Source organism: Amblyomma maculatum, chromosome 9, assembly GCF_055883805.1.
Source record: "Amblyomma maculatum isolate TAMU_Amacu chromosome 9, ASM5588380v1, whole genome shotgun sequence".
NCBI lineage: Eukaryota > Metazoa > Arthropoda > Arachnida > Ixodida > Ixodidae > Amblyomma > Amblyomma maculatum.
In genome coordinates, this window is record NC_139352.1 from 85,906,903 (window position 1) to 85,920,096 (window position 13,194).

General features: G+C 45.5%; 1 protein-coding gene across 1 annotated transcript; it reads left to right on the plus strand.

The window, feature by feature from the left end:
* The first annotated feature begins 91 nt into the window (after positions 1-91).
* Positions 92-11,158, plus strand: Taf5 (TATA-box binding protein associated factor 5). Its single transcript, XM_084579304.1, has 2 exons — positions 92-1,840; positions 9,455-11,158. The coding sequence occupies exons 1-2, from the start codon at positions 295-297 to the stop codon at positions 9,982-9,984; spliced, it is 2,076 nt and encodes a 691-aa protein (XP_084435430.1). The 5' UTR covers positions 92-294; the 3' UTR covers positions 9,985-11,158.
* The last annotated feature ends 2,036 nt before the right edge of the window (positions 11,159-13,194 follow it).

Below are 13,194 nucleotides of genomic sequence, written 5' to 3' on the forward strand. Positions count from 1 at the left end.
TATTTGTGTTAAAGTAAATATTTATATAACTTGTGGCGACATCTAGGTATCTAGATTTGAATACTTCTACTATCATCATTATATTTTTTTTTGTAATGCGTATTAACTAAACTTGTCTTTTCTTCCCTGGTTAAGTACTAAAACGCTATATCTTACTGTTCAAACGTTAGTTTTGTATTTAAATGGCACAGGTAGGGCACGAATTTGTCAGTGTGTATCCGCGTGGTCGTCGGCACGCCTCGTGCGCTGCTGCCGCAGCTAGGAGCGACAGTTGGCCCGTTGGCGTCGGCCAAAATGGCGGAGCCATCGGTCGACGGTTCAGTAGTAGTCGTACTGAACAACGGCGACGCGCCCGTCCCGGTGGCCACGCCAACGGCCAACCCCGTCGAGAATGGGAAGGAAGATGACGAGGAATCGCTCAACCTGGACAAGAACTCCCTGCTCGCAGTACTCAAGTTCCTCAAGAAGAATAAGCTCCAGGAGACCGAGCAGATCCTGCGCAAAGAGGCGAAGCTCCTCAACGACGGGCTCCTGCAGGATGACGCGCAGACCACCTCTGACGTGAGTAGCGTGCTCTCCACGTACAAGAGCGAGGGCGATCCCGACATTTACGAGGATACGTACACGAGCTTCAAGCGATTCATCGAGGCGTCGCTGGACTCGTACCGTCACGAACTGGCCATGGTGCTCTATCCCGCCTTCGTGCACATGTATCTCGAGCTCGTGTACAACGAGCACGAGAAGCAGGCGATCAAGTTTATGGAGCGGTTCGGGCCCGAACAGGAGGAATACTACCAGGAGGATGTCAAGCGACTATCCTGCCTCACAAAGAAAGACCACATGAAGGGGAACGAGTTTATGGACAACTTCAGGTCCGGCCAGTTCACTGTGCGTATGTCGAGGGACACCTACAACTTCCTCAAGCGCTACCTGCAGGACAAAAAGAATACGGTACTGCAGAACATAGTGCAGGAACACCTCTACCTCGACGTTTACGAGGGCATCGCGCGCGTCAAGGCTCAGCTAGATGCTACGGCGGGAGCGTTCTTGGGGGAAGCGGCCAGGCAGGCTAACAAGGTCAAAGTCTACTACGGCCTGCTTAAGGAGCCGGAGCTTCACATACCGCTGGACGAAGATGACGAGGGTGGAGAGGGCGATGACAAGCCCAAGAAGAAGAAGCCCAAGAAAGACCCACTGCTTTCCAAGAAGGCGAGGAATGATCCTAACGCGCCTCCCAACAACCGCATCCCACTGCCAGAGCTCAGGGATGCTGACAAAATGGACAAGATAAATGCCATGAAGGAGGCCATCAAAAGGGTCAGGCTGGGGCCCGATTGCCTGCCGTCCATCTGCTTTTACACCTTCCTCAACTCGTACCTGGGCGTGACAGTGGCGGATATCTCCGAAGACAGCTCGCTTCTGGCCGCAGGCTTCGGCGACTCATCCATTCGCGTGTGGACTCTGACTCCAAACGAGCTGAAGGCGATGAGGTCGGCGCAGGAGCTTGAGACCATCGACAAGGATGCCGAAGACGTGCTGTACCGCATGATGGATGATCGCAGCGGTGTTAGAATGCGCGTGCTTTTGGGTCACAGCGGTCCCGTAACGGCAGTCAGCTTCAGTCCAGACCACACGTACCTGCTGTCATCCTCTGAGGATGCAACCATCCGGCTGTGGAGCTTGTTGACCTGGACTAACGTGGTATGCTACAAGGGTCACTGCTTCCCCATCTGGGACGTCAAGTTTAGCCCGCATGGCTTCTATTTTGCATCCTGTGGCCACGACCGCACTGCCCGGCTATGGTCCACGGACTCCTACCAGCCACTCCGAGTGTTCACAGGTCTGTTGTTTGTGGAGCTCTAGTGGTGGTGTGTGGTGTTGGGGCAAGTTAGCCCTGCTTCTCAAGAAAGTTGGGTGCTGTGATCATGGTGCGGTCTGTGATGGGACATGTAGGAGGTGTTTTTATCTTTTGCCTTCTCTTCTGAGGCCACTCAATGCTTGGGGGGCATTTGGCATCTGGGTACGAGGCTCCTCTTTCAATACCTGGCTAGAGGGACAGTTTTATTTCACTGTTTTATCAGAGCGGCACAATGGGGTCGTGTCCTCGCACTGCAATTTTAACAGCCCTCCAATGGTTGAAACATCTGCTGAGGTCTTCGTCAGCAAATTTTGCCTGCATTGTGGCATAACTCCCATCTCCAGTTGCATGTTAAAATACGCTCTACTGCACTGCCAAGTGGGAAGTTACAACTTTGGACAGTTTACCATTGTGTTGCACTATGTTGATGAGTTTCTACTCTAATGATGAAGAAATATGAATTCAAAAGTAAGCTGATACTGCTGCATACTTGCCAGCCCCACCGACTTTTTACTGAACTTTCCGATTGGGTGACCGCTGCCCTATATATCCTGATAAGTTGCTCACCCAAGAGTGGTTTTGCGAACCTGGCACTGCGTGATCTGCAGCTGCATCATAATGTTGAGCATCACAATGGCCGCACTAGCACCATTGACGTCTGCAAAGCTGCCCGTGTGCTGTGTGCAGTGTAAAGTTGGAACACTTGTGTGCTTGAAATCAAGGCGCTATCAAAGCCCAAGAAGAGCTATTTGCAGACATTTCTGCTATCTCATACGAAACAGGAAACTTTTTGCAGAACTGCAAGAAAACATATCTGGGTTCGCTGCATTGATCGTGAACGAAGTCTTTTAAACCGATGAATCCGGCTAAAGCATACATCTGGACAAATAAAGAGTAGAATGAAAAAGAGCACAGCCCATACGAAATGACACCAGGTCGTGCCACGCAGCTTAATAGACGGTGCTCTCAGCCATCTCTGGAGCAGTCCAGTTAGTCAGCATGCTACCATTCCATTCCATTCCCTTAGCAACAGCACTTTTCTGGATTGCATTGTCAGAGAGTGCCCTAAAGGCACGCGGAGAATACTCATAATTTTGGAAGACAAACATTTGCACGCTTTTGCTGTAATCTTATATAAGCAAACTAATTGCACTGACCTGACGTAGCGAGCCTCGTGCAAGGCGCTTTAAAACTGGCCGCTAAGGGATACTGTCAACTCTTCGAGGCATCATTCATGGCATGATGCCGCAGCAACCGCTCTGGGAGGAGCAGTTGCTGCGGCAGACAGTGATGGATCGTGGGGACATCTGAAATCTCATTGCTCTAATTAAACCTTTTATAAGTGCCGCTTGCATTAACTTGATGTGTTTTTTTCTTTGTTTACATTTGTGTTTCGTCCTCTTCGTCCACTGATTGCTGTATGTCATGGTAGCAAGGTCGACGTAACATAGCGCAGTTCACCAACTCTGAAGAAATCCCGGCTGGACTAAATAAAAAGTAGCAGAAGCAAAAGAACGATCGCTCAAGGTTGGCAGGCATGCTGCTGCAAGAAAAATATGCTCCAGAACGCACGACATGAACTGCATGGAGTGCTATAAAGATAATGTGCCCATGTTCTGTATTTCTTTCCTCTGTCCTGCTTCTCTGTCATTCAGCCAAAATAACTGCCAGTGTTTTCTATGGCACCTATGGGTGACCTTTGCTGCCATGTTTGCATTTCCTCTTTCTGCTACTGATTCTGTGTTGCACTTAATGGTCATATTTGGCTTTCCTGGCACCCTATCTGCTGCTCTGACTCTCCTGGCTGTGATTTGTCTCCTTGAATCACTGGACCTTGTGGAATGGCCACCTACTGAGAATGTTAGCCTTAAACACGTTGCAGAAAGCAAGTCACTGATTACAATTCATCTGAAATATAACTAATTTCAGTGGTCAGCTACAGCCCATTAAAAGTAACTGAATGTTTTGCAGATAACTAATCGATTGCTGTCACATTTCTTCTATTAGCGCACAACAAATGGTCGCAGATAAGAGTCAGCTGATCTAGCTTGCTTTATGTATAGCTTGTTGAAGCCCATGCAATCATTTCAAGTTTTTTTCGGGGCCTTTTTTTATGTTTTCTAGTGAACATGTTAGAACAATGACGCTGAGCAATATTGCGATGTATGTGCCAGGGGGGTGTATGTTGCTTTAACATGCTATGAACTTGCACACTGCATAAACTCACTTAAAATAACATTCTGTCATGCCATCATATTAAAATGAGGAACATGGGCCAAGTAGAATGCAGGCTGTTTGGATTTGCATATGCAAACATCCACTCGTGAGGCTTCCCCGCAGTAGGTTCTGGATCAGGCCTACAAAAACATTCCATACAATGCCAGTGCGTTGTTCACAAGAATTTATCGTCCAGACGTCCCCCTCAAGGCGTCGTTTTGTCGTTTCCACTGTCTTGTTTCTGTTGCTTGTGTCATGCACTTCATGGCGCAGCCAGAGTGCTGTCGCCAGCATGTTGTCCGTGTCCGTCAATGGCGTGCGCGGTCATTTCCTTGTGGGTTGGATTGAAACATTTAAGGAAACTTCTAGAGATCATATCACATTCTGGTGTATTTGCTTACATTCTTTGATACTTCTGTTGCTTGACCAGTTTAAACTGCCATTCCAGCGAAGAAATGTTTGCTTTTGCAATTGTTCTGAATTGCATGGATTCTTTTGAATTTAAAGTGCTTCTTTCAGGTTTCAATCCTGTACTCATTATCCAGCCGTTAGGGAGTAATTACACCCTAGTTGAAATTGTCTTCGCCTTGAGTGTTTCCCCAAAATCCATTGGTCGTCTGCATTGATTACATTAATTTTGTGTTTGATTGCACTGAACTGTTACTTCTGCACAAGCTTTCCATGTTTCATATGCTTATTTTCTGCACTTACATGGATGTTCGCCTGCCTCTATGCATTTGTTTAGCGAGCTTTTTTAATTTATGTTTATACTGGCCAGAACAGCCATCAATCAGTTTTAGATTTGGGAATATTTGACTGAAGGAAGTGTCACTGGTTCAACCAAGTGTTCAAGCTCATTGGCCTCCAAGTTCCAAGTCGACCTGTCCAACTTAGATTACTGACACATAGCCTGCTATATTTTTCATGCCTGGTCATTCACTCCGTTGCGGCCGTTCAAGATGGCTATCAAAAAGCCCGGCTTGCGAGCATGCTTTGCGATGCACGTCAAAAGCTAGGTGTTTGCCACGATGAAGCTGATTTCTGCAAAGAGTGCTTGTATTTGCAAGACCTAGGCTTCGTGCGCTGCGCATGGCTTTGCGATCTATGCTTGCGGTTCTAACAAGCAATGCAGGCACCTAATTGCGGAGAAGCGTTGACTCGTTCATTCATAGCAACTAGTTTCACCGCTCGACACAAAGTGGCGCTTGTAACCCGTGCTTACCACCCATCCACGAGGGCTGCCTAACACCCGGTGGTAGAGGCGATCTGACAGCAGCGTGAGGCGCACTGAGTTTTAGCTTTCTATGAATTGCATAGCTGCAAAGAGCAGCATCAGCACTAGAGGGACTTTTTTCTGCGGTGACGGCACTTGTGTTTCAAGTTCTCATGTTTTCAATGACTCCCTTTAGGCTGGAAGCATGTCCCTCTATACCACTGCTCTTCGAATTCCGTCTGCTGGAGCACTGGAGAATGATTCCTTCCCCTGGCAGGACATGTAGCCACAACTACGGCATCGTAGAAGGCACTTCTTCCCAGTGAGCGTAATAATTATGCTGCTTTTGCCATAGCCAAATGTACAAAATATTCAAGACGGTGGATCAGTGTTCTAGTCTGCCGTTTCAGTTGAAGAGAATTCGCGAGTAGGTCCTTGCACATCACCACGCCCCTGTCAGCCGAGTTGCCGATTGGCCCCAGCGTGGTAGTGCAGTGGTTCGGGTGCTCGGCTACTGCTCCCAAGGATACGGGATCGAATCCAGGCCGCGGCAGCCGCTTTTCGATGGAGGCGAAAGCAAAGCACCTGTGTCCTGTCTGATGTCAGTGCACATTAAAGAACCCCAGGTGGTCGAAATTTCCGGAGTCCCCCACTATGGTGTCTATCATAGCCAGAGTCGCTTTGGGAAATTAAACCCCACAAACCGAGTTGCCAATCAGTGCAGCCAGGCATTGTTGTCAGGGGCATGAGCTACTAAACGACTCTTTGTTAGACAAGGTAACCTACCAAGGACTCTCTTGCAGTGCCTTTTCTATAGCTGCTTGAGGTGGCAATGCTTGCATCTCTGTTAATTAGGTGATTTGGACAGTAAGAAGTGGCACGAATGCTCCAGAACTAGGTGTTGCGTTTTATTGCTTACCCAGGTTGCGAAATTTCTGAACACTAGCCACTTTCACGTAGGAACGCCAGCAGAGTCAGTGGAAAGCATAGCTTCCTGAAACAGTGTGCTGCCACTAGTGGGTGCAAACTAGTAGCCGTTATCTGGCCGTAGTGCGGGCACGTCGATGGAAGAGTCTTCTTCCTTCCACTGTAGCCTTTACCGCAGTAGTCGGCATCCTTTGGTCTTGGAGCTTATGACCGGCGTAGACAATATAGGAAAATGGCTGACATCACCCTAATGCGTAATTCTGCTGTAATGGGTATGACTAGAGCAGAAGCTGGAACATGGCACGTCTCGGCAAACTGCTGTCGTGAGAGATCCATGGCAGTTGTTCTTCTATGCATTTTTTTTTTTTTGTGGCGTCAATCTTTATTGCTCCGAGGCTAAGTTGTTTACTGCTCTAATTACTCAATTATTTAGCTAAGCCATCAGTTCCTCCAGAAAATACTGATTATTATTCCTACATTACTTGTAACAGTATTCCTGCCTGCACCAGATTCAAGGAGACTGTTTTGTACCTTTATAGTTAATGATCCTTGTTCTCTGCTACATACCGCATTCGCAGGTAATGACTCGCTGAGTGTTCATGCCTCTGTCAGAACAGCACATCGTCAGTTTTGCAGAAATAATTCCAATATGAATGTAATCGTTCTTCAGTCCTGACGCTATTTCTCTGAACAGTTTACTGTGTGACAGCCATAGAAGCCAGTGACCTCCGTGAGGAAGATCCGCCTTTTGCATCAACTGCTGAATTTTTTTTCTTATATTTGTTATCCGCTTCAGCACTACTGTGATCACTGCAGAACGTTTGCATACACGTTTGTATATTTTGCTTTGTATACATCAGTGAATGAGACTGTCTCATTGATAATATGAAGGGACTATCACTCAAGGGTTTATCAGGTCATGAAAGGTTGCTTTGGCTGGATCGGTCTCGGAAATGAGGTTTTGCTCATTAGTGATTTGCATACGTTGGAACGTACTGTTCAGATTGTAGGAGAAGGGAAGAGACCGACGGACTAAGCTGACTTTCAAGATGCCAGCATGCTTTTAGTAATGTATCACATGTGCGCTCTGAATAATCAGTCAAATATGGATGAAGCAGTGGAGATATACCGCATAAAGTATAACTTTTGTCGAATGTGATCCGTCTACGAGCAGTTCGACAATGTTCTAGTTTTAGTGAAATATGCATGGCTGAAATTGCAACAGACTGCTTTTCTAAGGTGTCCGTAGAAATGAATGCAACTGTCTCAGGTGGTGCTCTTGTGACCACTAGCAGAACGCATGGTGTGGAATGAGCTAACAAAAGTGCGTCTTGACTGCATTTTTTTTTTTTTTCCCTCAAGGTATCTGCATGCCTGTATGCATTTGTTTGGTAATAGTTGCGAATTTGTATCTACTAGTTGGCGAAGAGATATTTTTTTAGGATTACATGATAGCAGGAAATGTCTATATTGAGAGAACCTGTGCTGCACGATCTCTGGCAGGCAGTGGAGGCAAGCTGCGAAGGGCTGCTTTCGGAATTTTATCGTTTTAGACACTCGTCATGTTTTACTAGAGAAAAAAATCTGAAAATTCTCGTGCATATATTTCGAACCCCCGGATTTAACAAAAGTTGCACGCTTCCATGATCACGGGATTGCTGCATTACTCTTTCACCAAATATATTTACACACTGTTAATTACTTTGGTGTAAAGCTGTCTCCGCTATGAGAACAAGCGCGTTGCACACCTACGAGTGATGTAATCTTCATTGCTTACATCATGAGACAGCACTAGACACTGGAAAAAATATTGAAAAGTTGCGTATGCAATCGTAGGTGGCGTGCTGGAAAAGGTTGTATGACTTGCTAGAAGTAATTACAGTCCTGGCTTGCACTTCAGAAGGTGGAACCTTCTGTTGCCGTTTCTTCCAGCCACTCTTTTTGTTGAGATATCAGCGGGATTTTCATTGTGCTTTGCCTTCTTGCCATTTTTCTGAGGCTGAGGCAGATTGGTGCACTCAGCAATCTATAACCGTTCAGGGTTGGTGAATTATCTAGTTAGTTATGCGCCTCAGAGCACGGCTTGACTATTATTTGGAGCTGCCTCTTTTTGTCGAAAATAGGCCGTGCCACGAGTTGCCTGAACTGTGCACTTTACAAACGAGGTAGCAGACTTACCACTGAGATTCTGTTGTCTAGAAATCTCTTTGCAGTTATCTGGTCATGCTAATGACTTAACCCAGCAGATGAGCAGCAGTGTTGTAGTATTGCTGCTTTAAACACCAGTATCTCAATATTTTTACCATTCTGGTAAAATTAACTAATTGTGCCTCGCTTCCATGTTTATATGAGCAAAAAGAAAAAAAAAAAACGAGACTGAAAGAAATGTAGTCATGGAATGCTACGTGTATGGGAAGCTTATTAGTGGCATCTTTGCATGTCACTGACCACACTACATCTTTGTTTTCATTTACCCTAACGTGATAAATAGGTGTGTCTGTAAAAAGTGGCAGCTCTGTTCTTTTAAATGGTTTGCAATGAGCACTACCTTAACATTTCTGTAGATAAACAGACTTTTTGTTTAACAATCAGCCTGAGCTGCTTAGTGCAGGCCCACTAATTCTTCATTTTGTCACTTTTCATTACTGAGAACTGCAGTGCAGATCGAATCCCAGCCCCGGCGCCCGCTTTTCGATAGAGGCAAAAAGCAAGGGGCCCATGTGCTGTGCGATGTCAGTGCGCGTTAAAAGAATCCCAGGCGGTCGAAATTTCCGAAGCCCTCTGCTGTGACGGCTCTCGTAGCCCAAGTCGCATTGGGATGTTAAACCCATAAAGAAAACCAACTGCGGTGTAGGAAAGAAATAAACTGTAAAAATTTCAGGTTTTTCGTTTTTGCCACATTTAACAGATTACTACATGTATGTACGGCCCAATTTCTTTAATTCCTCTGTCAGCAACCAGCACAATTTTTCTGTTTTTTTTTTCTTTATTTTTTTTAATCTGAAGGGCTATTCTTCGTGGATGTTGAACAAATGCTTGAACATCATTGCCACATCAGCAATTCAGCTAGCAGCACTTAAAAGTGGCCATTTAATTTCATCTCATCTGTGCATTTTTATTTGCGATCCAATGTAACAAGGCTCACATGGCTATTTCTTCAATCTTTCTTCATGTTTCAGCTGCAAATGCATTGCTTTTTGCATGGCGCTAACTAGATGATAATTCTCTCCCTTGCGCAGGACATGTTTCAGATGTCGACTGTATCCAGTTCCACCACAACAGCAACTACATTGCAACCGGCTCCAGTGACCGCACTGTGAGGCTATGGGATGTGCTGACTGGCGGCTGTGTGCGGTACATGACCGGCCACAAGGGACGCATCTACTGTCTCCAGTTCAGCAATGACGGCCGGTTCCTGGCGTCCGCGGGGGCTGACTGCAAGATCCTCATCTGGGACATTGCGCACGGCCATCTGCTTGCCGAACTGTCCGGCCACACGGACACAATCTATTGCCTGTGCTTCAGTCGGGATACTGCAATCCTCGCCTCTGGAGGCATCGACAACTGCATCAAGCTGTGGGACTTTGCACGGCTGATCGATGAAATAGATCTTGAGGATCTGAACATTTCTCACGCGCCGACAGTGAGGACAAACTGTGAGGGGCTGCTTTTGGGCTCCTATCCAACCAAGGCAACGTCAATTCTCACACTGCACTTCACGAGGCGAAACCTTCTCCTTGCATCGGGAATGTACCAGTCGAGCTCTTGAAACTGGAAGGGGGTATTTTTAAGAATCTGTTAACGTTATCACCGCGGTGTGTTCTGTACAGTGATGCGGGCTTGCAAGAACACATTTGTGATCATTTTTTTACTCACGTGTACATAGCATCTCATATTTCATACTTGCCAAATAAATGAAGGGTCACGGCTGCTTGTAAATTGGTGCTAAGCACAGAAACCATGCTATAGGTTTTTTTTTTTTTTTTTATTCTGCACTGCTGTGAAATTTATGCGCGTGGCAGCACTTTGTGCCGCTTCAGTCTCCACAGTGATCCCATGGTGAATTAAACAAAAAGTTCATTAGCAAGCGTGGTTCATTTTTGGTGGATGTGTTAGACACATTAGAGATAGAAAATATGTATATATTCTACTTATAAGTATTTGTCTTTACGCCTATATTTGTGGCATGTTGAACTGGAGAAGGGCCTATAAATGTCTTTTAAAGAACCACATCTGTATAACTTTTCAATTTGCAAATCTTTACGGTTCGTGCGTTTTTGGTAGTGAAGAGAAAATACATCGTCATGATGCCGCCATTCAATCACGTAATTCATTTGCTGTTCTTTCCCATCGTAAAATATCTAGATAGATATTTGTCGCTACCATATGGCATATATAGTTAGCTGGATAAGTTGGCATGGAGACATGGCTGGGTAAAATAGCATGAAGTCAGTCATCATCAGCAGCAACAATCTACCTACATCTACTGATGAACAAGTCTCTTCACATTAAACCTGCCCAGTGCAAAGTACAAGGGCACAGAAAAGGAGGGTTTAGGATGACAGTGCCACACCTACAACGCAACTGCTTCATCGTGCAGTAACGAGGGATATTGTGTTCAACCTATTAACATGCCGTATACTTCATGCACTTCATGCAGCTTTTTTCCAAGCACCTTGTGCCCATTAGCATTGGAAAACCAGTGTTAGCCGTCGGCACACTGAAGATGGAGGAGGGGGGGACAAATCTGAGGCCCGAGCCTGCTAAATTATTGCATTACTGAGCCCAGCCCGCCACGCAAAGCTCGGAATGAGGCCTGGGCCCAGTCTCTCATTAACACGTAAGATAAAATTCTCACTGTAAGCTAGTAGGCTCTTGCTAGAAAAATAAAGAACTGGCCGACAACGAAGGTCAAATTTCATTAACACTTAAATTTTTTTTTTCTTTAACACAAAGCAATGTGATAACGAGGCACATTCACCCAGCCAGCTTATTGAATATTGAAGCCATAGGTACGCAGAGACAACATAAAGGAACCCGGAAAGTTCCAACAGCCAGAACAATAGGGTTGCATGCACAAGTAATAAGTTACTTTCCATTTCCTCAAGATTTTTTATTAAGTCATATTTTGTGGTCCACGATTTCTAAATATTAAAGCGTCCTCACGGCCAGTGGAATTGCTTTCTTTAAGGAACACAATTGTGCGGGTTGAATCCATGGCCGACCTGATTGCCTTTCATAAGCACAAAAAGTAAAAGGCTTGCATTTGGGGTGTGTGTTTTAAGTTGAAGACCTATAAGTGTTCTAAACAAGTGTGTTCATTCCAATGCATTTTTTATAATGTACAAACCTGTTTTGGGAAGACGAACAGGTATTAAGACTGGTTGAATTCACTCGAAATGGTGAAGAAGAAGAGAGTGCCAAAACAAAGAGAGAAACCATTGGACCTAATTGGAAACTTCAAACTGGAACCAATGGCGTTTTTGGACACTTAACCCATTGCAGCCACTGAAGTGAGACTAATTGCTTACACAAGGCTTATTATTATTAACTGTGCAAAACCTGAATTGAGCTGAATAAGCATAGAGGGGTGGATACCAATATTGTGGCTGTCTGTCCATCGGTAAAAAGGAAGTCGTGCATCATAGACACCAGTAAAAATCCTCATCAACACTAACTCACTGGGACAAGAAGCTCTGTTTCAAACAAGCAAACGTGGAGGGTTGTCACGTTAAGATGGCTGTTAAATGGTGCTTAAATTGCCCATTTCTTTTTTCAAACATTTAATAAACGGCATGTATGCATAGTAAACCCCTTCATGGATCACTGCCTTGTCGTGGAGGAGGGGCTTGCGAAATTCGATGAAGTCATGAGCTCTGCTGTGCAGGGCCACCCAAGATAGACAGGTCACGGCAGAGAGTTCTGACAAAATGTGATTCTCTGGAGAAGGTAATGGCAACCCACTCCAGTATTTCCTGCCAAGAAAACCCTATGGCCAGTCACAATAGCATTAATGATAGGGCGCCGGAAGACGAGCCCCCCTGGTTGGAAGGCGCCCCCATTCTACTGGGTATGAACAAAGGGCGATTGCTAGTAGCTCCAGGACGAATGAAGCGGCTGGGCTAAAGCCAAAAGGACGCTCAGTTGTGGATGTGTAGAGAAGCGACCGGAAAGTCCGATGTTGCAAGGAGATATATCACATAGCAACATGGAATGTATGATCTATGACGCAAGGTTAACTGGATGTCGTCAAGCAAGAAATGGACAGATCGAACATTGATATCTTGGGTATCAGCGAGCTCAAGTGGACCGGAATGGGAGAATTTAATTACGGCGACCATTATGTCTTTTATTGTGGGCACGAATCCAGGAGAAGAATGGGCAAAGCAGTGCTAGGGTACAACCCCAAAAACGACCGAATGATTTCACTTCGGATCCAAGGTCGCCCTTTCAACATAACAGTTATCCAAGTCTATGCACCAACCACTACTGCTGAAGAAGCTGACGAGAGATTTTATGCTGACCTGCAATGCCTTTTAGACCGCACTCCATCATCAGTTGTCCTTTTTCTCATAGGAGACTGGAATGCTAAGGTGGGGAGTGAAGAAATATCCGGAATTACAGGCAAGTTCGGTCTTGGTGAGCCAAATGAAGCTGGCCAGAGGATAGTAGAGTTTTGTCAAGAAAACAACCTGACCATAGCAAATACTCATTTTCAACAGCGCACACATGGATTTCACCGGACGGTCTGTACAGGAATCAGATTGATTATATTCTTTGCCGGCAGAGATGGACAAGCACTATACAAGCAGTAAAAACAAGTTCTGGGGCCGATTGTGGCACCGACCATCAGTTTCTTGTTGCCAATTTTAAGCTTCGATTAAGGAAAACGCAGAAAACTAGAAGGCCTTTAAGGTATGATTTGGATCGAATTCCATCAGAATATGCTGTGGAAGTGAGGAATTGATTTCAAGAATTA